At 44.6% G+C, this 26,870-nt stretch overlaps 1 protein-coding gene across 1 annotated transcript in view; it reads left to right on the forward strand.

The window, feature by feature from the left end:
• The window catches only part of XYLT1 (xylosyltransferase 1), a 371,514-nt gene that overhangs the window by 331,381 nt on the left and 13,263 nt on the right, over positions 1-26,870 (forward strand). Inside the window, exons 7-11 of the mRNA XM_055253692.2 lie at positions 692-908; positions 3,494-3,670; positions 7,214-7,476; positions 14,038-14,233; positions 24,005-24,338. Of these exons, the coding sequence (XP_055109667.2) occupies positions 692-908; positions 3,494-3,670; positions 7,214-7,476; positions 14,038-14,233; positions 24,005-24,338 (1,187 nt within the window). The remainder of the gene's footprint in view (positions 1-691; positions 909-3,493; positions 3,671-7,213; positions 7,477-14,037; positions 14,234-24,004; positions 24,339-26,870) is intronic.

Raw genomic sequence — 26,870 nt, forward strand, 5'->3', positions numbered from 1 at the left:
ATGGTGATGCATGCCTGTAGTCCTGGCTACTCAGGAGCTGGAGGCAGGAGGGTCACATGAGCCCAGGAGTTTGAGGCTGCGGGGAGCTAGGATCACAGCAGTGTCCTCCAGCCTGGGCAATGGAACACGACCCTGTCTCAAAAAATAAAAATTTAAAAAATGTTGTAATCCTGTATATAATGTGTGAGTCAAGAAGCACAGGCATTACTATATATCAGAACTTTGGTGGGTTTTTATTTTTTGCTGTTTCATAACCCTGTATATTTTGTTGTATGCATTGAAGAGCACTGTTCTGAGACAAGGGTCCATAGTCTGCATTCACTAAACCGCCAAGGCTTCTGTGGCATAAGGAGGTTGTTGCCAAAGTTCTCTAGAGAAGGAGTAGCTGTAGCAGACCATCACTGTCATCTGACTGTGCTGGGTAAGTCCCCTGGGCTCTCTCAGCCTCAGTGCCCTCATATGAAAATTGGGGGTCAAATAGTACCTGCATCATAGGGGTAAATACAGTGACATGCCTCACTTGTGGGGATCAAGTGATAAACTCCACGCAGAGCCCTGGGGCAGTACCTGGCACACAGCAGGCACTCAGTAATTGCCATCATCGCTATGATTGTGTTGTTTTGTTTGGACTCTGGCTGGCGTTCTGTCTTTCAGGACACCTCTGGGCTAAGGGCAGCTTTCTCTCTTCCAGGTTCATTCGGAAGCAGGGCCTGGATCGGCTCTTCCTGGAGTGTGACGCTCACATGTGGCGCCTGGGAGATCGGCGGATCCCAGAGGGCATCGCCGTGGATGGCGGCTCGGACTGGTTCCTGCTGAACCGGAGGTTTGTAGAGTATGTGACCTTCTCCACAGATGATCTGGTGACCAAGATGAAACAGTTCTACTCCTACACCCTGCTTCCTGCCGAGGTGAGTATCTGGGAAAATTTTCCCAAGAAAGGTAGGGGCTTGCTCTAGCCTTTGTGGCAAAGCAGATGCTGAATTTTTGGCAAAGAGATTCTGGGTCCACCTACATTGTCGTCTACACATCCAGACATCCTTGCTGTCTTAGCAGGATGCCTGGTCTCCCTCCAGTCTGCACAGAGGCTGCGTGGAGTAGACACACGGTGCTACCACCAGCAGTCCACACAGTGTTTTTGTGCAAAATAGAAAAGGCAGCTCTTTCTCAAGATACTTGGCTTCCATTGGTCATAAAAATCACACGATATACAGATTTTGTTAGAACAAGAACCTTACTGCTATTCTCCAGAAAACTTACTTATTTAAAAACCCCTCCTGATGTCCACAATGCTGATGGCACCCCTAAAAGGTATGTGGTGCATAACCTGTACAACTGTATATCCTAACCCTTTCAGGACACACCCACGTCAACTTTTTTTTTACAGTCTCCCTCTGTCACCCAGGCTGGAGTGCAGTGGTTCAACCTCTGCTCACTGCAACCTCCACCTCCTGGGTTCAAGCAATTCTGCTGCCTCAGCTTCCCAAGTAGCTGGGATTACAGGTGCCCACCACCACACCCAGCTAATTTTTGTATTTCTAGTAGAGATGGGGTTTTGCCATGTTGGCCAGGCTGGTCTTGAACTCCTGGCCTCAAGTGATCCTCCTGCCTCAGCCTCCCAAAGTGCTGGGATTGCAGGCATGAGCCACCATGTCCGGCTGCCACATCAACTTTTGACACATCCTTCACAGTGACCAATCACATAATGACCATCTTTTTACACCAAGCATGCCTTTTCTCATGTTGAATATGGCTGTATTATTCCCTGAAGAAAAGGGTGTTGGTTTCATGAGTCATACTCCATTAATCCAGAGTATTCTAAAACAGTCCCAGCCCCATCTAGAAGTGGGGAGGGGATCCAGTTCTGAAGGATTGTCACTGACATTCCCTTAGCTGCCTGCCTGTCAGAGCTGGGTTGAGGGATTCCAGATTCATCTTCCTGACCTCCAGGTTGATTGCATCCTCATTTCCAATCTAGCTTGAGAAAAGTGCAGAGCTGGTTCCATTTCTATTGAGTCTGTGGCATTTCTCCTGAATGGTCCCTTGTTCCTTCCCTGGACCACGTAGGCTATGTGTGTTTCTGCAGGCCACACACCCAGCACATCTCTTGCCTGTGTCTGGGGCAGTGCCAAGCTCCAGGGAGGGCTGACTGCCCCCGTCACCCAGAGGGATGATGAGCTTGTCATCACTGGGCCAGGTTTTACTATTCTGCACACATGTTAAGTAATCAGCTTTTAATCCTATTTCAGCAAAAATCACCTCTTCTCTCAATTCTGATAACCTCCTCATCCATTATATTGCAGGGAATTTCTGTATCATTATGAAAGGACACAGGGCAATCGGTAATTGGGTACTTTTTCCCACTGCTTGATGGAGAATGTATGCCTCCCTGGGCTTGTAGGCAATTCGAGCTTAAAATCCAGGTTCATGGGCATGTCATTTAGTGTCACAGGAAGGTCAGCAGGGGGTGGTGGGTGGAGCCTCATTTACCCACCCATCCATTTAGAAGAGATTGTTTGGGAGTTTGGCTATTTTTTTATTCAAGACGCCCGTCACGATACTGGTGACCAAAGCTCCATGTGTGTGCTTTCTCTGCCCCTCCCTGGCCCCAGCACACACAAGCACATATACTCCAGGGTCTCTGCTCAGTCCAGTCCCACCTCCTGCATCTCTGCCTTCCCTCCCTTCTCCCAGACCACTTCAAGAGGACTGGTTTAGAAGAAATCAGAAGACTGTGCCCATAAACTTGTAATGGGCAGACACAGATTCCCCAACAGCTTCCCTTAGGGAGAGAGAACAGGGAGGAAATATATTTGCCTGGGACTGTCATAAAACAGTGTCGAAATATTATAGAAATCTTTCTCTCACTCTCTTGCAATCTCTCAAGTACTCCAGTGATTGTTTCTCCTCTAGTTTTTCTTTTCAGATCCAACATGGCCTCCATCTCAGATCCCTTAAAATCCTGGGATTAGGGAGAAAATATGGCACCTGGTTCAGTACCATGGACAGCCAGCAGCCCCACCCACTCCCTTCCCTATGTTGCAGTCCCACGATGCAGGAAGCCGTGGGTCTAATGCAACCATCAATCTGGTCTCCTTACCCTGGGGTGAAATTCCAGCACCCCAGTCAGACTTGAATCCCTTTGATTTCACATAGTCTGTTGGACAGAGCATCCACCTGCACTCTGAGTTGGACCACATGGGCAGCTGACCTCAAATGCATGCAGAGAACATAAGAGTCCCTTGACAGCCGGGTAGTTGGGTTACACATTTTTGCATCGCTATGAAGGAATATCTGAGGCTCGGTAATTTATAAAGAAAAGAGGCTTATTTGGCTTGTGGTTCTGCAAGCTGTACAGGAAGCTGCCCAGCTTCTGATTAGATGCCACATTCTTTTAAACAACTAGTTCTTACATGAACTCAGAGCAAGGGCTCACCATTTCCCACCCCAGTCCATTTGTGGGTGTCCTCAGGCTGGGCCCCTCTCTCCCCTGCAGTCCTTCTTCCATACGGTCCTGGAGAACAGCCCCCACTGCGACACCATGGTGGACAACAACCTGCGCATCACCAACTGGAATCGCAAGCTGGGCTGCAAGTGCCAGTACAAGCACATTGTGGACTGGTGTGGCTGCTCCCCCAACGACTTCAAGCCACAGGACTTCCACCGCTTCCAGGTGAGACTTTCTCATGGCCTGCCAGCCTCCTAAGTGATGCCTTCCCAACAAACCTCTGCAGAAATCCAAGGCCAGACCTGCAGGTCATCTTATCACATGGTGCTCAAACCTGGCTGTTGATAATAATAGTTAACAGCATCAACAGTAGCCAGTGTTTATTGAGCACTTACTTCAGGGCTGTTCTAATAACCACGTTGACCCATTGACCTTTCATTATTATTCCATTTTAGGGATATGAAAACTGAGGCACAGAAAGGTTAAAACTTTCCAAAGACCATACTCATATCATCTTCTCTTTATTGCCTTTTCATCAGAATCTCCAAAATATTTGTTAAATTCGTACCCAGGAATATGCTTTTAAATATTATCTAGGGCAGAGCTTTTCAACCTCAGAACTCTTGCCATTGTGGCCGGGCTGGATGATTCTCTGTTGGGACATGCTGTCCTGTGCATGGGCAGGATGCTTAGCAACCCCTCATCGGTGATATCGACAAATTTGTATTTTTAATGAATTGCACTTTTCTGAGGAGCAGCCAGGTTTGGAAACCACTGTGTTCTGTGTACTTCAAAGAGTAAGAAGAGGTAGAACGTTATTCCATTTACAGCTGTCTCTGGGCAGCCTAACAATGTACAGTTCTGGGGAAGGGCAGAGCAGGAGGGTGGGGAATGCTCATCCACTTACCATGAGCCCTGAGAGTGCTTGGCCCCAAGATGGGCACCCCTTCCTGCTCTGCTCCCTCCAAGCCAGCATGGTCCATGCTGGCTTCTTCCTCCACCCCTCCCCACACCTAGCAGCAGAGAGCACAAATGTGAATGCCACTAAATGGTTAAACGAATGACTCAGGTCACTGGAGCCACCGTGTAGAGATGGTATGCTACTTCCCAAACCACTAACACAGGAAGGCAGGGACACAGTGCCAGGCTCATAACCCAGCCAAGGTGCCCTTGATGTGTGAGCAGGATGCTGTTTGTGTTTGATCTTCTCTGTGCCAGGCTGTGTGGGCATTGGCTTTACTGGGGCAGACGTCACTTTTATTGTTCAGGTAAGGAAACTAAGGCATGGAGGGGGGTGTTCCAAGTGGGGTTTTTTCCAGCAGTCCCTGCTGCCTTCCTGGTTTTGTGCCTGTATGAGTGCAGAGTACACTGCAGGTTTTCTGTCATTCGTATTCCCCTTAAGGTTCCCACCCAGCAGCTGCAGCCACCTTAAGCTGGCAGACAGGGAGCTGCTTAAACCCACATCTTCCCTGCAGAAAGGATCTGCTGAGCCGAAAGAGGGTTGCAGGAGAGTGTTTGTTTGACCTATTCAGTGAATTACCTCAGTGAATTACCGTGTTTGCTTGGAGAGGACCACTCCCTCACTGCCCTAATTGCAGAGAATCTTCATCACTTAGAGCACAAAACCTCCACGTGTTGATTCGCAGAGCCCTGCACTCCCCCCAGGCGCCAGCATTTGTATCCTAGCCCGGCATCCTGGGGACATTGTAGCCTCTGATAAAGACTGCCTCGTGCTCACAGCAAGCAGAGATTAGGAATATCCCCCAAGATCTAGAGTCAAGACACTGCTACCTGTAAGGAACTCGGAGTTCTTGTGTGAAGAACTTGGAGAGAAAGAATAATATAGTAACGTACCCTGTTAGAAGATCCAGCTATGGTCAGAATCACAGGCAGAGAAAGGAGTTTGTTCTGCCCCTAGATGGGTTCCTGGTAACAAGGGGCTAGTGATAATAATCAAATAGCAGCCTACACTGTGTGCTAGACACTATGCTAGTAACCCATTTTAAGGATGCTGAGGCCCAGAGAGTTTGAGTGACTTGACCTGCACAGCTAGACAGTAGCCAAATGAGGATTTGAATAGAGGTGGTCTAACTCTCTACAGTGCTACTGTGAAAGGAACCAAGCTGTGCTCCCCACCACAGAGAGGTTTCCTGAAGCAGATTGGCGATGACATGTTTAGAATAACACCAAGGGTACTTACCATGAGGGGGCTTCCCACTTCACTCAGTTGCCTCAGTCCTGGAGTGATACAGTAGAAAGAGCTTGGATTTTGGAGTCATGCATTCGGGCTTCAAATCTCACAATGGTGTGAGTCTGTACATATCGCTTTGCCTCTCTGAGCTCAGTTTTCTCATCTGTAAAATGGGAATCCTAATACCTGCCTTGCCAAGTTACAGGGAAAATTAGAGGTAATGACATAAGTCCATTGCCCTGCATATTGTGTGTGGTCAGTAGTTATTGCTGCTATTAATCTATCACCATGAAAACAGTGCTGGACCCAAATTTAGGTCAATAATAAGCTCCTCAAGGGAGAGGCCTGCGTTTTATTTGTCTCCGCAGCCCTACACAAGGGGTCAGCAAACTCTAGCCCTGGGGGCCAAAGTCAGCCCACTGCCTGCTTCTGTAAATGAAGTTTTGTTGGAACACAGCCACACCTATTTATTTAGTCTCTTGTCTGTGGCTGCTTTTATGCCATAAAAGCAAAGTTGAAGGTTTCAAAGCTATTTTAAATATTTACTGTGTGGCCTTTTACTGAATATAAAACCTGGTAGATTACAGGTGCTTAGTATTTCTTTAACCCTCCACCCTGACTCTTCATCCCATCTCTGATAGTGACTTGCTGTGTGTTCTCAGCTAAGTCCCTTACCATCTCTGGGCCTGTTTCCTTGAGAGTTTGGTTGATATCAGTGGTCCTGAAACACTGAATCACAATCACCTGGGATTTTTTTTTGAGCTACACTCCAGAGCTATTGACTCAGTTGGTCCTTTTTCTGTGAGACAGAGTCTTGTTCTGTCACCCAGGCTGGAGTGCAGTGGCACAGTCTCGGCTCACTGCAACCTCCACCTCCTGGGTTCAAGCGATTCTCCTGTCTCGGCCTCCTGAGTAGCTGGGACTACAGGCGCGTGCCTGGCCTGGAATCTGAATTTTTCAAAGTCCCAGAGATTCTGATCCCTTGTGAGTCTGCAAGTTGGCTGAAATACCAAAGAGGCAATAGGGTGTGGTGGAAACTGCAGTGAGCAGAAGAACCTAGGTGCTGTCTAAAGGAATAGCCACTACCCTTCAGCTTTAACCAGTTGTTACCATTGTTACCTGGGGTTGCCAGAGCTATTGCTGTTTAAAGAGAAGCCAAAAGAATTTCCATGAACTCTTTCATGTTTGTTTTAAATATGGCTAGCTAAAATACATCTGCAGGCTGTATTTGCCCTAGATTACTAGCTGTGACCTCTGCCTAAATGAGGTCTGAGATCCATCCCAGCTATTACCATCTAAAATTTAGTTTCTTTAACAGACATCTAAATATGATGCTTACTAAGTGCCTATCATTGCTTTAGATGTTCTGCACAGATTAACTCATTTAGTCCTCCTCACTCCCTTATTATAACCCATTTTACAGATATTGAAACTGAGAACACACAGGTGCAAAAAAGTATCGGAGCTAATTTGGGTCCAGCAGAGCTTTGCTTCTAACCACAGGATATGCCCTTAGGTTCCCCCCACCCCCAGCACTCGCTGATGTGGCTTTTCTATTTTTAATCCCGTGAGTACAGCAGACAGCCCGGCCTACCTTCTTTGCCCGCAAGTTTGAAGCTGTGGTGAATCAGGAAATCATTGGGCAGCTGGACTATTACCTGTACGGGAACTACCCTGCAGGTACCCCGGGCCTCCGCTCCTACTGGGAGAATGTCTACGACGAGCCTGACGGCATCCACAGCCTGAGTGACGTGACACTCACCTTGTACCACTCCTTTGCCCGCCTGGGTCTTCGACGGGCCGAGACGTCCCTGCACACGGATGGGGAGAACAGCTGCCGGTGAGCCCTATATGGGATGCAGAGAGGGGAGCTGAGAAGGAGGAGGAGGCTCAGGGTACAGAGTGGGGACCCTTCCTCCTCTTTAGGGATCTGCAATGCCACCCTGCGCTTTCTCTCTTCCTTTGCCCAAAACTCATCTAACACCACCCTCCTAGCGTGCATGGCATTTCCAATTGCGCTTTACTTTCTCAGATACCAGATATCCTATGTACCCAATGATTTTACTCATTCTTCATGCGACATATATATACTTTAGAAGGAAGCTTTATGTCACCATATCATATGTAGCATTTGTCTTAAGTGGGAGATGATACAAAACTTTTTTTGATGGAAAATGTCAAAGATGTACAACATAGAACAGTGGAACCCCATGTTCCCATCACCCAGCCCCGGCAGTTTCCAACATGTGGCTGATCTTGTTTCATTTTCATCTTCACCCACCTTCCGCCTCCTCCCGGATCAGTTTGAAGTCAATCCCAGACATCCTATCATTTCAGCCATCAATACTTTAATAATGTATCTCTGAAAAAATAACTCTTTTAAAAACATTCACCATAATGTCATCACACCTAAAAATATCACAAAGAAAATTAATAGGCAGAACTATTGTTGAAACTTCTCAACCACCCCTTACAATTGTCTCACCTACCACTAACTGCTGACACTTCAGGAAAGAGTGTTCTAGAAGATGTGGAAAGAAGAGGGGGAGGTAGGAAAATAATTCAACATAATCCCTTCTCCTCTCATCTCTTTCCCTAAGCCAGCCAAGGCTTTCACGTTGTGTACCCTTTCTTTTGTTCTGAAGCAATATGCATTTTGGATATTTACATAATTGCAACAAGAATTGGGTATCCTGTTTTCCTCCCTTGGCATTATACTATTAGCCCCCATTTCTCCACGCTGCTCAGTAGCTTCCGCAATGATAATGATTCCTTTTAATGCCTCTAGTATTCCATTGAGCAGAAGTTCCAGAGTTTGCTTAATCTGGCCCTTCACTGTTGCCATTGTCAGTAATGTGCCATTGTAAATAATGTTCTGATGAATATCTTTTCTCAGAAAGCCCTTTTTTCCATTCTCTCTTCTGATTATTTCCTTAGGATAGATTCCCAGAAGTGCCTCTATCATCACTCTCCTCCTTTTTCTTCTTCGTTTAACAACATAGCTTCTTCTTTTTTAGCATCAGTATGTGACGGGGCTGGGGGGAAGAAGCTTGTTCACTAACTCTCTGAAAACACAGGCAGGTTTCCCATGTGGTGTCTCATCCCTGGCCAGCAAGGTTTCTGCAGGGCTGTGACACTGGCCCATCGCCTCCTCACATCCCTCAGCTTCTCTCTCCGTAAAGTTTCTGATTTAGTTCAAAGGGAGACTAGTGTGGGTTAGGAACCCAGGACCTGCAGTTTAAACTCTGCTTACAAGCTATTGACCTTGGGCAAAGCATTCATCTCTCTGAGCTTCGGTTTCCTCATCTGTGAAATGAGGAGAGTAATACTCATCATCTTTGTATCATAAGGTGTTGTGAAGTTTAAAGGAGATAATCGTCAAAAACTACCTGATGAGTTATACAGTGTTTTTTTGAGACAGAGTCTTGCTCAGTCACCCAAGCTGGAGTGCAGTGGTGTGATCTCTGCAACCCCCACCTCCCAGGTTCAAGCGATTCTCCTGCCTCAGCCTCCTGAGTAGCTGAGACTACAGACACCTACCAGCACACCCAGCTAATTTTTGTATTTTTAGTAGAGACAGGATTTCACCAGGTTGGCCAGGCTGTTCTTGAACTCCTGATCTCAGGTGATCTGCCCACCTCGTCCTCCCTAAGTGCTGAGATTACAGGCATGAGCCATTGTGCCCAGACTTGTTATTCCCATTTTGACAGCATTTTATGTACTAACTGCTCAGGGTTCAGGTCATTGCTGGTATCTTAGTTGCCAGTTGCCATTATGATGCAGCCAACAGTGAACCTACTGTGTGTGATGGTAACAATTCCTTGTTCTCTCCCTGTGCTTTTCTTTGTTCACTGCCTCCCACTGCATAGCCAACCCTTCTCAAGTCAACAAAGCCATCCCAGGACCACCTCCTCTATGACACTTACTTATTAAGATAGCTCACCCCACACCCACCATCTCCCAAGCTGAAAGTAGTTCAGGGACTTCACCTTCAGCCTGTGCAGTATCTTGGGTCAAGGTCACCAGGGAGTGTCTCTCCCCGCACTGCTAGTCTGGAAGCAGAATCCCTGCATGTATCCCCAGTAGACAGTGCAGTGCCTGACACTTGGAAGGCAAATGTCGTTCCATAATAATTACAGTCGCAGGCTTCCTAGAATGTATAAGGTAAATGATCTTACAGGAAATTCCAAAAGACACCCCCAATTTATCTAGGGTTGTTGAAAGTTTCTCCTAGTACTCATTTTGGAATGAAGTGAGCTGTCACGTTGCCTCGAGCCAGGAATCCTCTGGTATCCACCTCGTTTTTTATTGTAATGGAACTGTGGTGCCTTGCTGTGGGCAAAGCCAATGTATTTATGAATAGGAGCCTGAAAATAAATCAGGACAAAAGACCCTTAATCCCAAAAGGCAGAAGAGAATGGATTCCTAGCCCCGGGGCATGTGGGGAAACAGCAAGTGAAAACTTTAACAGTCTCCTTTTATCTGGGTATTTTAGGCAAATTGTGCCTTTCCAGTCTGTAATATAACCTTTCATTAAATGTTTATTGATTTTTTTTCTCATTATAAAGTAACATATGTGCATTGCAGAAGTTTCTGAAATGGCAGGTTGAGAGAATAAGAAAATAAAGTTTGCTTGTAATCTACCATCCAGAAATAAGGATGTCAGCATTTTATTACAGGTCCCCAAATGCCCTCCAGGGCAGGCACGAAGCACTAGAATCACTCAGTGTGGCCCCTGCAGGGTGCGCTGACCATGGGAACCTGGAGGTCCATGGTGCTGAACCGCAGTACATTCTGTGGGAATGTGGACTTGTAATTGCCAGGCAAATCTCCTAATTTTTTTTAGTGCTCATCGTATTTAAATAAGCAAGAAAAACACCTTTGGGCCAAACAAATACATCGGTTGCATTCCTGTAGACGGTTGTACGGCATCTTGATTATTTTTCTGTTTTGAGACATTAACGGTTTTCATTACTTGGATACCAAATACAGTCAGGACGAGGCATCAGAGGGCTTTGTGTTACATCTACAGTCCCTGTAACCAAGGAGTAACTTAAATGCATGAGGTTCAAGAGAAAATCCTTTTAGAATTTTCACTCCTTCGATAAGTACTGATTGAGCAGCTATCATGTGTCAGGCTGTGTATTAGGCATGGAGAATTCAGCCTTGATCCAGGCAGACCAGGCCTGTGAACTCAAAGCCCTCCCATTCTAGTGTGAAGACAGACAGCACCTAAGCACAAGTAAACCAGAATATAAGATCAATAAGGGTAAATGCCTTGCAAAAAATGAAGATAAAGTCACGTGAGAGTGACAAGTCAGAGGCAGCAATGAGAAAGGAAGTGGTGGATTAGGGTAGCAGGAAACAAAAGGAGGCTAGAGAAAGCGGTAGGGCTTTGTGGACCAGGTAAGGAGTTTGGATTTTATTGAAAGCATGAAGCAAAGTGCTTGTGGCATTTAAGTGCAGGACGATGGACGTGGCTACTATGGGAACAGGTTATATTGGGCAAAAGTAAGAAAGGGTGACAATTAAGGAAGCTCCTGCAGAGGCACAGGTATAAAAGGATGGTGGCTTTGACCAGGATTCTGGCAGTGTATAAGGAGAATCGCGGATGGAAGGGCCCAGGTGTGATGGCTCACGCCTGTAATCCCAGCTACTCGGGAGGCTGAGTCAGGGAGAATTGCTTGAACCCAGGAGGCAGAGGTTGCAGTGCGCCGATTTCACGACACTGCACTCTAGCCTGGGCGACAGAGTGAGACTCCATCTCAAAAAATATAAAGAAGGTGAAGGGAGGCAAGTAATCAAAGACTGACTTCTAAATTTTTTTGACTGCTGCTTTCTGGAAACACTCTTCCTTTGACTCCCATGACAGCAAATTCTCCTGCTTCACCCATCTCACAGAACACACACTGGCAGTGCTTTACTTGTCTGTTGTCACGATAACACTGTGTAACAAACAACTCCCAAATCAGTGTTTTGAAACAATAGGCATGTATGTAATGCTCAAGTTTGCAGATCAGCTGGACAGTTTTCCCAGTATGGGCAGGCCTTGCTCCCCTATCTGCAGCCAACTGCAAGTCGGGAGGTGGCTCTGTGGTCCTCGGCTGGGAATAGTTGCCTGAGCCTAGTATGGCTTCAGCTGGGACAACTGGGGTAGCTCTCCTGTTTCAAATGTCTCCTTCTCCAGCAAGCTAGCCCAGGCATGCTCTCATGGTGACCTCAAAAGAGCAAGAAAGCAAACAGAAATGTGCAAGGCATCTTGAGGCCCTGCCTCAGAACTGACATGACAGCCCTTCTACCACTTTCTGTTGTCCAAAGAAAGAAGATTCCAGAGGTAGAAAAATAGGTTCTGCCTCCCAGCTACAAGGAAACTTGCAAAGTCACATGGAAGAGAGCGTGAGATACAGGAGATGGGAGATTTGGGACATAAATGCAGGTGACCACTGGCTCTTTTATGACTGTATCTTTGCTGTCCTATACGGTAGCCACAAGTGGCTACTTCAGTGTAAATTAACTAAAACTAAATACAATTTAAAATTCAGTTCCTCAGTCACACTGGCCATATTTCAAGTGCTGAGCAGTCGCACTTTGCTAGTGGGTTGGGAAATGGCTGCCCCAAAATCTCACAAATCATCACTAAAGAACTTACTCATGTAACCAAACATCACCTATTCCCCCAAATCCTATGGAAATAAAAAGCTTTTGGTCTGGCGCAGTGCTGCCACCTGTAATCCCAGCACTTTGGGAGGCCGAGGCGGTCAGATCACTTGAGGTCAGGAGTTTGAGACCAGCCTGGCCAACATGGTGAAACCCCATCTCTACTAAAAATACAAAAATTAGCCGGGCATGGTGGCTGATGCCTGTAATCCCAGCTACTCAGGAGGCTGAGTCAGGAGAATTGCTTGAACCCAGGAGGCAGAGGTTGCAGTGAGCCAAGATCACGCCACTGCACTCCAGCCTGGGCAACAGAGTGAGACTCTGCCTCAAAAATAAATAAATAAAATATTTCTGTCATCGCAGGAGGTTTTATGTGATATCCCTGCCTAGATTTTGCTGCAGTGGTAGAATGATAGCACAGTCCCTGGACTTTCCGCTCCCAAAGTCCAGATTTAAAACAGGTTTGCATGAACTGTGAATGCCCAACAAACCATCTGAAGACTGTTCAAGTTTTGTTTTTTTTTTCTGTGCTCCCTGGAAGGCATCCCAGTAACAAGCCAATGATTTCAGGAGATGTGTGAACACAGGAAGGCAGCTTCCCTAACTGTTATAATTGGACATAAAGACTTAAAACTCCAGATCAGGACCAGAGGGAAGGCTGCGTTTAGCTAAGCAGGGACAATGATTTGTGAAATGCTGTTATGAAGGACCCACAAGCGCCTTCTTAATGCTGTGCAATTTACACATTGCAGAAGCGGCAGCTTTTTATCTGACAAGTAGGAAATATATATCTGACAAGTAGGAAATATACCAAGCTGGGCTCCTCCGAGGTACTCCTCTTTTGCCGTCTGCTTCCCCCTTTTCTCCGGACATCTCTGCTTTGCTTCCCTGCCCCTTTCAGCCAGCAAGCTTTTGTGGATCAAAGACATGCATTTTAAAACAACAAGCCACTTTTGCGTGTATGTGCATGTGTGTTTATCTCAGATTGGCAATCATTGTTAAAGATGATAACCAGTGTGAGTGGTAAGGACTGTGAGAGAATAAATCAGTACTTCTGAAACAGTTAAGCTGCAGACATGAAGAGCCTCAGAGATTTAAACAGAGAGAGAGATGAATGAAAGGTTTTGCCCAAAGATGTTGAATGCAGCATTGTTTAGAGAAGCAAAAAATTAGAGTTATCATCCAATGATAGGGAACTTGCTTTATCAAATGTGGTATTAACTATGATGAAACACTGAGTATCAACACATACAATGTCATGTCTTCAGAGACTTTTCAAAGATGTGATAATCCTCAGGACATACTATACAACGAAGACAGATGCCAACTATGTAGTATTTATGCAAATAGATGCATAGGAAATAAGGCCGAAGGGAAATCCATCAGTATGACAGTGTTCACACACCATTTTCACTGCCCGGTACCAAGCACCAGAGGACTCAATATCTGTGAATTGACATTATGTATGGGAAAAGGCATGGGAAGTAGTCATTTTACTTTCTTTGTTGTACTTTCCTACAGTCAGCATGTTTTTCATTTATAATCAATCAGCAAAAGAAAAAAGTATTCATAGTCATTGAGATCATAGATACATAGGGAGCAGCTTTCAGACACATGTAAGGAAAACAGTAGGCATTGTGCACAATGGGGACTGCTTTAGGAACAAAACTAGCTTGGTGGGTGGGGAGCCTCACTGTGATCCTACACACCTTGGGCCCTAACGCATGAGCGCCTGTGTTTTCAGGTACTACCCAATGGGCCACCCAGTATCTGTCCACCTCTACTTCCTTGCCGACCGCTTCCAGGGCTTTCTGATCAAGCATCATGCTACCAATCTGGCCGTGAGCAAACTAGAGACTCTGGAGACCTGGGTGATGCCAAAAAAAGTCTTCAAGATCGCAAGCCCACCCAGCGACTTTGGGAGGCTTCAATTTTCCGAGGTAAGAGGCCAGGTCTTGTCACATTTCATTGTATTTTTGCAGTTCCCTCGGCCAGATTCTACTCCACTATCTGACACTTCTAGTTGTAGATGGAGGAGAAGAGGACTTGGAGAGCCCTAAAGATAAGCTAACCCTGTGCCTGGAGAAGGTTCTCCAGCCCCCGTCACTGGCACCAGCATCTTAAACAGGGGAAGATCAAACCAACTGGAACACAGATGTATTTTTTAGGGTAGAATTTCTGCTTCTCTGAATTTTTTATCCTAGCCGGTGATGACTCCTAAACCAATGTCAGTAATATTAGTCCCATTTTACAGAATGCAGAACTGAGGCTTATAGAGATCCAAAGATTTTCTGGATTGCTAGGAAGTGGGAGAGCTCAAAATTCAACCTAGGTCTCTTTGGCCACAAATCCTATGCTTAGTTGTGATTTTGTATCCATAGTTTTTAGCACACCTGGATTCACTCAAGGGAAGTACCAGATCAATCATTGAATATACGATTAGATGAGTAGATGAATGACGGATTGAAGGAAGGAAGGATGGATGGATGGACAGATGGGTCACATAGCTAGCTTTTTCTTTTTAATCATTCTGTTCTAAATCAAATGATACACCTTCAGAGAAGCCTTCCCCGGCCACCCACTTAAGCTGCTGCAATAGCTACATTCTCCACCCAACCCTTCCCTATTGTAATACTTTTTCTTAGCATTTACTATCTAAAATTATCTTATTGCTTTATCTGGTCACTCATTGATTGTTCACAAGAGAGCTGGAACTGTGTCTCCCTCTTCACTGCGGTATCCCCAGCACACAGAGAGTACGTAGTCTTTGTAGATGCTGAGTAAGACTTTTGAATGAATGAGTGAGTATACTTGGGTCGTGGTGCAGGAAGGAAGGGGAAGCGTGATCAAGCCTGGTGCGTATTGTTCACAGAAAACTGTAGCACCTGGTTTCTGCCTTCCTCACATCTGTAAGTGCTAAGGAGGCGATTTGTCACAATGGTTCTGACTGCTGGATTAGGGACCAAGATTCTGATTGTAGACTGTGATACATCTTGAGGGACTAAGTATGTTGGGGAGAGGCGGAGTCCCACCCTCTTATATTTTCTTATATTTTCCTTGACAGTCCTTCTCTAGCTTCTGTAGCCCTGTCTAATGAATGTATGTATCCCCATGACAAACAGGCACCAGTGAAAGTTTCTTGTTAAGCCACTGTTTTCAATTAAGACTCCCAGTGGATTTGCTGGATGTGAGCAGCCGAGGGAGCCCACTCCATAAATTGCTGGCATCAGGGGGCAATTAGATACTGCCCCAGTTGGATTCTGTGCTAGGGGCCTGAGCAGCCAATTGGCAACATTAATGTCCCATTAAAGAGATGAATGCCTGGTGTCTGGACTCTCCCTGTTTATCAGCCTGCTGTTGGGCGACTGGGTACTTCTGGCAGTGACAAATGATGTTGGCCCCTCCATGGCTAGTGCTTTGGGGCGGGGGGGGTGGTCCTCACTACACAGGCCTGGTACCCTTGGAGTGAGAACCATCAAAAATAACAGCATGTGATGCAGAGAGCCCTAACTTGTATTTTGAATTTTTTCTAAAGTCTTAATTTTAGTAGCAAATGAACAGAAAGGCCAGGAAGAACTACAGGGCCACTCTGTGGGCTATTTAGGATCTCCTTGGTGTTAGCACTATCCCAGGGCCTTGTATAGTGCCTGGCTCACAGCAGGTGGCTGAACAGCTCAGATACATTTCTTCAATCCATGGGAATCTCATGCTGTTGACTTGGAAAAAAAAAGATGCTTATTCTTTCTGCAGGTAGTCACTGAGTGCCTACAATGTGCCAGGTTCAGGAGGGATTGTGGTGAACCAGACAAACCAGGCCCCTGTGGTCATGGAATTGCATTCCAATGGGGCAGCCAGCCAATGAGTGAGCAAACAGATAAACAAAAACAGCTCAGCTAATGATAGGAATTCTAGAGAAAACTTCATTCATGTGATTGCTGGGGACTCAGGACATTGATGGGGACAACCTTCGATAGAATGATTCATCTAGGAAGGCTTTTCTAAGAAATCACTGCAGAGCTAAAGCCTGTAAAAGAGCCAGTCCTGGGGAGATCTGGAGCATTCTGAGCAGAGAGAGGAGCATATACAAAGGACCTGAGGCACTGGGAATGAGCTAGGAGTACTCGAGTTGCAGTGAGACCAATGTACTGAGTGCAGCAAGTGAGAAGGAAACTGGTAGGAAAGAGGCCTCGGGGAGTAGTCTTGCAGGCCCTGGAAAGATGTTCAGGTTGTATTTTAAATGCAGCGGAAAGATAGAGGGAAAATGGCAATAGGAGGCAGGACAAACTTGCAGCTCCCACTCAGATGGACAGAGCAGCGTGTGGAGCCCCACATCATGAACTTTTGCTCCAAGAACTACTGCAGAAACATGCCAGGAAAGCCAAGAGGATCCATAGAGCCTTTGAAGGAGGTGGATTGCCCCTGCAGGCACTGTGGGACAGCCAAGGAACTGTGAATTGGCTTGCTTTAACATCCCCAAAAGATCACACTAGCTCACCAGCAATGGATTCAAATCAAGAAGAAATCTCTGAATTACCAGAAAAAGAATTAAGAAGTTTGACTATTAAGCCAATTAAGGAGGCACCAGAGAAAGGTGAAGTCCAACTTAAAAAAAAATGATATAGGATATGAATGGAAAAATCTCCAGTGAAATATAACCTAAATAGAACACAGTCACAACTTCTGAAAATGAAGGACACACTTAGAAAATTGCAAAATGCACTGGAAAGTCTCAGTAATCGAATCAAACGAGTAAAAGAAAGAACTTCAGAACTTGAAGACAAGGCTTTCGAATTAACCCACTCCAACAAACACAAAAAAGAATTTAAAAAAAATGAACAAAGCCTTCAGGAAGTCTGGGCGTATGTTAAACAACCAAACTTAAGAATAATTGGTGTTCCTGAGGAAGAAGAGAAATCTAAAAGTTTGAATAATGAGGGAATAATTGAGGAAAACTTCCCCAGCCTTGCTAGAGATCTAGACATCTAAATACAAGAAGTTCAAAGAACACCTAGGAAATTCATTGCAAAAAGATCATGCCTACGCACACAGTCATCAAGTTATCTAAAGTCAAGACAAAGGAAATAACCTTAAGAGGCAAACGCATCAGGTAACCTATAAAGGAAAACCCATCAGATTAACAGCAGATTTCTCACAGCAGAAACCCTACAAGCTAGAAGTGTCCTATCTTTAGCCTCCTTAAACAAAACAATTACCAGCCACGCATTGTGTATCCAGTGAAACTAAGCTTCATAAATGAAAGATACAGTTTTTTCAGACAAATGCTAAGATAATTCACCACTACCAAGCCAGCACTACAAGAACTGCTAAGAGGAGCTGTAAGTCTTGAAACAAATCCTCAAAATAAACCAAAATAGAATCTCTTTAAAGCATAAATCTCACAGGTCCTGCAAGACAACACAATGAAACAAACTAAGGTATTCAGGCAACAAACAGCATGATGAATAGAATAGTACCTCACATCTCAATACTAATGTTGAATGTAAATGGCCTAAAAGCTTCACTTAAAAGATACGGAATGGATAAGAATTCACTAACCAAGTGTCTGCTGTCTTCAAGAGACTTGCCTGGCACATAAAGGACTCACATGAACGTAAGGTAAAAAGGTGAAAAAAGATATTCCATGCAAATGGACACCAAAAGTGAGCAGAAGTAGCTATTCTTATCAGACAAAACAAAACTTTAAAGCAACGACAATTAAAAAGGACAAAGAGGGACATTATATAATGATAAAAGGACTAGTCAAACAGGAAAACACCACAATCCTAAATATATATGCACTAACACTGGGGCTCCCAAAACAATACTGCTAGACCTAAGAAATGAGATGGACAGCAACACAGTAATATTGGCACACTTCATCAAGACAGAAAGTCAATAAAGAAACAATGGACTTATGCTATACCCTACAACAAATGGACTTAACAGATACAGAACATTTTACCCAATGACTGCAGAATATACATGCTATTCATCAGCACATGGAACATTCTCCAAGATAGACCATATGATAGGCCACAAAACAAGTCTCAACAATTTTAAGAAAATCAAAATTACAGCAAGTACTCTCTCAGACTACAGTGGAATAAAATTGGAAATTAACTCCAAAAGGAACCCTCAAAATCATGCAAATACATGGAAACTAAATAACATGCTCCTGAATTCAACACTTCTGGGATACAGCAAAGGCAGTGCTAAGTGCAAAGTTCATAGCATTAAATGCCCACATCAAAAAGTCTGAAAGAGCCCAAATCGACAATCTAAGGTCACAGCTTAATGAGCTAGAGAAACAAGAACAAACCCAAACCCACAAAGGAGAGGTGAAAGACCTCTACAAGAAAAACTGCAAAAGAAGTCAGATGACACAAACAAGTGGAAATACATCCCATGCTCACGGATGGGTAGAATCAATATTGTGACCATGACCATACTGCCAAAAGCAATCTACAAATTCAGTGCAATTCCCATCAAAATACCACCATCATTCTAAACAGAACTAGAAAAAACAATCCTAAAATTCATATGGAACTAAAAAAGAGCCTGCATAGCCAAAGCAAGACTAAGCAAAAAGAACAAATCTGGAGGCATTGCGTTACCCAACCTTAAAGTATACTATAAGGTCATAGTCACCAGAACGGCATGGTACTAGTATAAAAACAGGCATATAGACCAATGGAACAGAATAGAGAACCCAGAAATAAAGCCGAATACTTACTGATCTTCGACAAAGCACACAAAAACAAAGTGGGAAAATAACACCCTATTCAACAAGTGGTGCAGAGATAATTGGCAAGCCATATGTAGAGGAAGGAAACTGAATCCTCATCTCTCACCCTATGCAAAAATCAACTCAGGATGGATCAGAGACTTAAATCTAAGACATGAAACCATAAAAATTTTAGAAGATAAAATTGGAAAAACCCTTCTAGACACTGGCTTAAGCAAAGACTTCATGACCAAGAACCCAAAAGCAAATGCAACAAAAACAAAGATAAATAGATAGGACTTAATTTTAAAAGTTTCTGCAAGGCAAAAGAAATAATCAGCAGAGTAAACAGACAACCCAGAGAGTGGGAGAAAATCTTTGCAATCTATAGATCCAACAAAGGACTAATATCTAGAATCTACAAGGAACTCAAATCAGCAAGAAAAAACAATCCCATCAAAAAGTGGGCTAAGGCCATGAATAGACAGTTCTCAAAAGAAGATATACAAATGGCCAATGAACATATGAAAAAAAATGCTGAACATCACTAATAATCAGGAAAATGCAAATCAAAACCACAGTGCAATACCACCTTACTCCTGCAAGAATGGCCATAATCAAAAAATAATAGATGTTGGCATGGATGCGGTGAAAAGGGAATGCTTTTATGCTGTTGGTGGGAATGTAAACTAGGACAACCACTATGGAAAACAATGTGGAGATTCCTTAAAGAATTACAAGTAGTTCTACCATTTGATCCAGCAATTCCACTATGGGCTATCTACCAGAGAAAAGTAAGTCATTATACAAAAAAGATTCTTGCACATGCATGTTTATAGCAGCACAATTCACAATTGCAAAAAATATGGAACCAGCCCAAATGCCCATCAATGAGTGAATAAATTGTGGTGTGTGTGCATATATATATGCACACACATACACACACACACACACCATGGAATACTACTCAGCCATAAAAAGGAATGAAATAATGGTATTTGCAGCAACCTGGATGGAATTGGAGACCATTATTCTAAGTGAAGTAATTCAGCAGTGGAAAACCAAACATTGTATGTTCTCACTCATAAATGGGAGCTAAGCTATGAGGAAACAAAGGCTTAAGAATGATACAGTGGGTTTGCGGACTCAGGGGCAAGGATTGGGGGGTATAGGGGATAGAAGACTACACATGGGGTGCAGTGTATACTGTTCAGGTGACGGGTGCACCAAAATCTCAGAAGTGACCACTAAAGAACTTATTCATGTAACCAGACACCACCTGTTCCCCAAAAACCTATTGAAATATAAACATATACACACACATTATAAACTCAAAAAAAAAAAAATAAACGCAATGGAAAGCCATTGGTTGGAAGCCAGGGAGCAGTATGTTAAGCTTGAATTTGAATATGTATTTGAATTGGGGTAATTGATCATTCTGCAGTGGATGGTGGTGGACTTCCACAGTCAGGCCCCTTGAGAAGGTCTTGGAGGATGTGACAGCAGCAGGGCACTAGCTCAGGCTGCCCCACCCCTCACCCTTCACGTTCCTTGGTTGAAAAACAAGATCCAGGTTGTTTGTCAGCTGCTCCAGAACTCTCCTGCCCAGGTTATCTTGGTTTTAAAACTCAGATTTCAGGGAAGTGTTTATCCTCATTTCTTTGGAGGATCCAAGGACAGTGTTCTGGAGGGTTCCCATCTTCCCTTAACTGGTGAAAAATCCCTTCCTTAAATATGACCCTAAAGTAGTTTTGTGGCCATTCATCTGTTTTGTTAGTATCTGTTGGAAACTAGTGCATGGAGGGAAGTGGCCATTCATCTGTTTTGTTAGTATCTGTTGGAAACTAGTGCATGGAGGGAAGTCCATGTGTTCAGCCCCTACTCATTCAATATGTGTTCAAGAAAGATTGATAGACAGGTGATACATAGATAGGTTAACAGACAGATAGATGGGTGGATAGATTAATAGGTAAGCAGATGGATAGATGATTGATGGATACAATAGAGTTGACAGATTAATGAGACAGGTTGAGAGATAGATGATAAACACACATAAGTAGATGATCAATCTGTATAGATCATCGATCAATCGACAATAGGTGCTCAGTATATCTCTATTTCTAGATCTCTATAGAGATATATTGAGCACCTATAGTAGACAGATATAGAAATAGACATGTATTGAGCAACTACTCTATGCTCAGCACTGTTTGAGACACTAGAGACATGGTGAGCAAGCCACATACAGTCCCTGCCCTCTTGGAGTTGACGGTCTAGAGCTGGAGAGAGAGAGACCTATAAATTAAAAGATGCAGTACTGTAGGGGTCAGGAGAAAAGCTATGATGATCAAATGCTTAGAGACGTACCTCAGTGATGCCTCTATCCAGGAAAGACTTATGAGTAGAGGTGATGCCTGAGCCAAAATCTAGATGACGAGTTTGAGCTGGCCAGGAGGACGCGGGGAAAGGTAGACCGGTCCAGAGAACAGGTGGATCATGGCCTATTCCAGGCCATGGAACATCAAGAGGAAACAGAGAGCCCTTCAGGATGAGGTGCTGGGAGTAACCCAGGGTGGTCTGAAGCAAGGAGCGAGTGGAAGGGAGGGAGAGGGATAGGGATGACAGAGGTGAAGCTGGAGCCAGACGAGAAAGGTCTCCAGGACAGGTGAGCAACCAGACTTAGAAACCAAGAGTTGCTGAAAGGGGTTGTAAGCAGGAAAATAGAAATCAGGTTTCTTCAGAAAAATCTCCAAGACCTTGAAGCCTGAACTGAATCCTGTTGATCATTCATTTATTCCTTCAATAAATAGTATCCTTTTAATTCCTACTGTATTCCAAACACTATGCTAGGCACCTGTGGGTCCCAGAAGGCGGTGGTCCCTGCTGATCCACAGGGTAGTAGAAAAATACCAAGATTTCGTAAGTCTGGGAGAGACGGCAGCCCCCGCAGGAATATCAGAGCAGTAACTACCTCTGTTACTCTCAGGATGCCTTCTTAGTCCTAATCGTTAGTCTCTGGCCTGTGATTGTACTCACTGTACAGTGAGTATACACGGATGGCAGCCACCCCTGGTAGGCAGTAGGGATTTGGTTTATATGTGTTGGGTGAACGAATGACTAAGAGTGAATGAATTCATGAATGGGAGGCAACACGTAGCATAGTGGATGAGAATGCAGCCTCTGGGGTTGGACTTCATGGGTTCCCATGCTGGCTCTGTCCCCTCTGACCATAGCGAGTTATCTCACTTCTCTGAGACTCAGTTTCCACATCTGTAAAGTAAAGATAATGACAAGGTCTCCCCTTTATGGATTTGGGAGTATCAAATGAATGGACATGTCTGCCTGGCACACTGTAATCCCTCAGCAAATATTAGCAGTGGAGCTCTGTACCCTGGGTAAAGAATGGACTGATATAGTATCTGTTGCAAGAACAATGAGAAACTAGATCAGCTCCTATTTCCCCTGCACATAGGAAAGCTCAGAATGTAGGTAAGTGTATCCACACCCGACCTTCGTGCACACACACATTAGAGATGCTAATTATGGGAAGACAGCAGAGGCAGTGCAAGCCTCATACTGTACCCGTCATTTGCCCCAACATGCCCACATGCTGTGTCCTCAAAACCACTAAATTAATCCACCTGGGGGAGATCTCTTTTTTTCAAATTAGACGACCCCTAATTTAATTTGATTTGAAATAGCAACAAAGGTCCTTGTCAGGAATCTTCCTAGTTCATTCAGTTTTTGGTCAAGCCATTCACCCATTCATTCAACAAACATTACTCGAGCACCTGCTGTGTACTAAGCATGGTAGTAGGCATCAAGAAAGAGCAGAGAACCAGCCAGCTAAAGCCCCCCTTCACACAGAGCTTATAGTACAGCTGGAGGAGATACGGAATAAATACATCAACAGACAACTCTGAGATAGTGCTTATCACCACCGGTAGGAAGAAAATAAAGCAGCAGGGAATGACATGAATTGACTGAAGGTCCATTTGAAATTTGGGGTGGGGGGTGGTCAGGTAAAGACTCTGTGAGGCAGCTTTAGACATAAGGGGCTGGCCTTGCAAGGAAGGAGTATTCCACACGGGGCAGATGGTGCAGGAAGGCCGAGCTGGGAATGAGCCTGCCTTGATTGAAGTGGCTAAAACAAGGTATCCTGGAGAAAGATGGGGAGGGGTCATGGAGTTGGAGGATGGGGCGAGCTCAGATTCTGAGTGCACTAAGAAGCCTGAGGGCAGCAGCAAGAGGACATTTTACAAGGCCTTTCTGACTATAGGATATAGAAGAAATTGCAGGTGGCACAAGTGGAAGGAGGAAAGCCCAGAGAGGATTGCTGTGGGTCACAGCCACACACACCCCCAGCTGGCTGGCAGGAAGGAAGGATCGCAGGATGACTCTCATGCTTACGGTCCAGATCTAGGTGCCTTGGGAAAGCCAAAGCTCTCTCTTCCTAGGAATCCTATTTGAGCCCCCGTAGATGACAGGCAATGCTGAGGGTCTCTAGCTTATGACAGAGCAGCTGTAAAAACATGACTTCTATTCTTGTTCAGAACCATTGCACCAAGTGGAGGTGTGTGATTCGGAAAACCAAGGATGGAAGTGGAAACCAGCTATACCTGTGGAGTGGCAGGGTGTATGTTTCTGTGGAATGGCCTGCAAGCAAGGCATTCATTCATTCATTCATTCATTCACTCATTCAGTCCATGTGTGGTTTTCTTTTCAAAGCACATGCCATACAGCAGGCACAGGAGGCCCGGTGGTTTAATAAAAGGACCACAGGCCTTGTGATCCTTCAGACTGAGTCCAGATCCCAGATCTCCTGCTTATAAGCTGTGCAACCTTCTGCAGGTGACTTAGTTGGAGCCTCAGTTTCTTCATCTGTAAAATGGGTATATGAAAGGTAACAAAGGGGATCCTAGGCCTTTCTGAGACCTGGCACCCTAGTTCAGGCCCAGTGACTTCAGAATTCACTCCCCTGTTTCAGGTCGGCACTGACTGGGATGCCAAGGAGCGGCTGTTCCGCAACTTTGGGGGTCTCTTGGGGCCCATGGATGAGCCAGTGGGTATGCAGAAGTGGGGGAAGGGACCCAACGTCACCGTGACCGTCATTTGGGTGGATCCCGTCAACGTCATCGCAGCCACCTACGACATCCTGATTGAGTCCACTGCCGAATTCACACACTACAAGCCTCCTTTGAACTTGCCCTTGAGGCCTGGGGTCTGGACAGTGAAAATTCTCCACCACTGGGTGCCAGTTGCAGAGACCAAATTCCTCGTTGCACCTCTGACCTTCTCCAACAGGCAGCCCATCAAACCGGGTGAGTACTTCCAGTGTCTGTGGGAAAAATACTCCTTCCCCGGGGACTTTGAGGGTCTTTGGTGTTGGTAGGTAGCACTGCTCAGATGTAGGGCAAGCAGCGGCCTCGCAGAACGGCACTCCTTGCTCTCAATACTTTTCTCTGCATTTCCCTAGAGAACCATCTAATTTCCTACCTGCACACTGAGATGATGTCATCTGTCTAGGTATTAGGTAGCTATTTGTTAGATGCTCTCCCACTCAACTTCCAGAAGGCCTAGATCATACTGAAGACAAGATGGGAAATAAACCCAGGCAGGTATTAAGGATCAGCAAATCTTGTTTACTATTAAAAAAAATCAAAACAGGAAATTCTGTTCATCAAAAATATGATACATTAGGTGGAAAAGATGAACCACATAATAGTGGAAGATATTTGCTACATTTTTTTAAAGTACTCATCTTCAGAATTTATAAAGAAATGCTATTAATCAGAAGTTGGCCAATCCAGCCCACTACCTGTTTTTGTAAATAAAGTTTTATTGGAGCACAGTTACCATGCTCATTCATTTACATGTTGCCTGCTTCTGCTTTAGAGCTACAGTGGCAGCAGTGAGTGGTTGTGACAGAGACTGCATGGCCCACAAAGCCAAAGATACTATCTGGCTCTTTCCAAAAAAAAAAAAAAAAAAAAAAAAAACCACCAACCCTGCTATGAGAGAGAGGAAAAAAATGGAGAGAGAACATGAATGGCCCCTCACCTCACACACAGAAAAACATGTTCGGCCTCATTAAAAATGAGAGAAATGAAAATTGAAAGCAAAGAGAGGTTCCACTTCACACCCATCATATTGGGAAATGCGTGACAGATAAGAACCTGTGTTACTAAGGCTGAGAGTAATAGGCATTCATGCAGTGCTAGTGGGAGGGTGAAGTGCTAAGACGAGTTTAGAAAATGTTTTAGTATCTCCTAATAAAGCTGAACATACACACACCCTACCACAGACGTCTCACCCCTAGGTATAGGCCCTAGAGACATGTGCAGAAATGCTCACATGAGAATTATTCTTAATAGCACAAAACCAGAAACAGTCTGATTGTCTGACACTGGAAAGGAGAAACGATTGGCTGTCTGTTCATACAATGGAGTACTATGCAGCAGTGAATAGCAGTAAAGCATGGGCATGTGTTGGCTTGGATGAGTCCCTAAAACATAGTGTTGAGGGGGAAATATCACAGATAAATCATAATTATGATGTATTTATGTCAAGTTCAAAAACAGGCAGAGTCAACAATATCTTATTTCAGGAGTCATATGTCAAAGGCAGCTGTTAGGAAATGAAACATGAAATTAACACGAAATTCAGGTCAGGGTTTCCATCCCCACGGAGAACAGGGACTGGGATGTCAGTTCCTCATCTGCCTGACTTTTTTCTTTGTCCATTGAAAGGGTTTACTTTTATACTTCTATTTCCCCCCTTTTCACCTCCTTTTATTAAGGGGAAAGTCTTTCTCCCTGTTCAAATCCTACCTCTAGAGAAACCACTGCCAACAGTCTGGTGTGAATCCTTTTAGAAGTTTTTCCATACTTTTAAAGCATAAACATAACACACATCATAAATCACAAAACCTTTGCTATTTTTTAAAAATGAAATAATACATTTTGTACTGTAAGATTGCTTTTTTTTTTTTTTTTTTTACTTTCTAAGTCAGTATATATAAAGCTACCAGCTATGTGATATTCCACTGGGTTAAGGAACCACAGTCTACCTGTTCCCCTATTGGTGGACACATAAGTTTCTGTTGTTGATGATGATGATGATGATGATGTTACTGATAATAATGCAAGGAAAAGTCTTTTTTTTTTTTTTTTAACAGAGGTTGGCCGGGTGCCATGGCTTACACCCGTAATCCCAGCACTTTGGGAGGCCAAGGCAGGCAGATCATCTGAGACCAGGAGTTCAAGACCAGCCTGACCAGCTTGGCCAACATAGTGAAACCCCGTCTACTAAAAATACAAAAAGTAGCTGAGTGTGGTGGTGGGTGCCTATAGTCCCAGCTACTTGGGAGGCTGAGGCACAAGAATCGCTTGAGGCGGAGGTTGCAGTGAGCCGAAATCGTGCCGCTGCACTCCACTTGGGTGACAGAGCAACGTTCTGTCTCAAAAAAAAAGAATTTAGGTCAGGCTCTTTTGCCTAGGCTGGAGTGCAGTCATGCAATCGTAGCTCACTGCAGCCTCGAGCTCCTGGGCTCAAGTAATTCTCTCACCTCAGCCTCCTAAGTAGCTGAGACTACACGAGTGTGCCACCATGCCTGGCTATTTTTTTTTTTTTTTTTTTTTTTTTTTTTTTTTTTTTTTTTTTTTTTACTATTTTTCTAGTGGTGTGGTCTCACTATGTTGTCCTGGCTGGTCTCAAACTCCTGGCTCTAAACCAACCCTCCCACCTTGGCCACCCAAAGAGCTGGGATTACGAGCATGAGCCACCCACCACATCCAGTCCCAACAAGGAAGAATCTTAAACATAAAATTGTATGTGCCCAGCTGGGCGCGGTG

Source organism: Symphalangus syndactylus, chromosome 18, assembly GCF_028878055.3.
Source record: "Symphalangus syndactylus isolate Jambi chromosome 18, NHGRI_mSymSyn1-v2.1_pri, whole genome shotgun sequence".
Lineage (NCBI taxonomy): Eukaryota > Metazoa > Chordata > Mammalia > Primates > Hylobatidae > Symphalangus > Symphalangus syndactylus.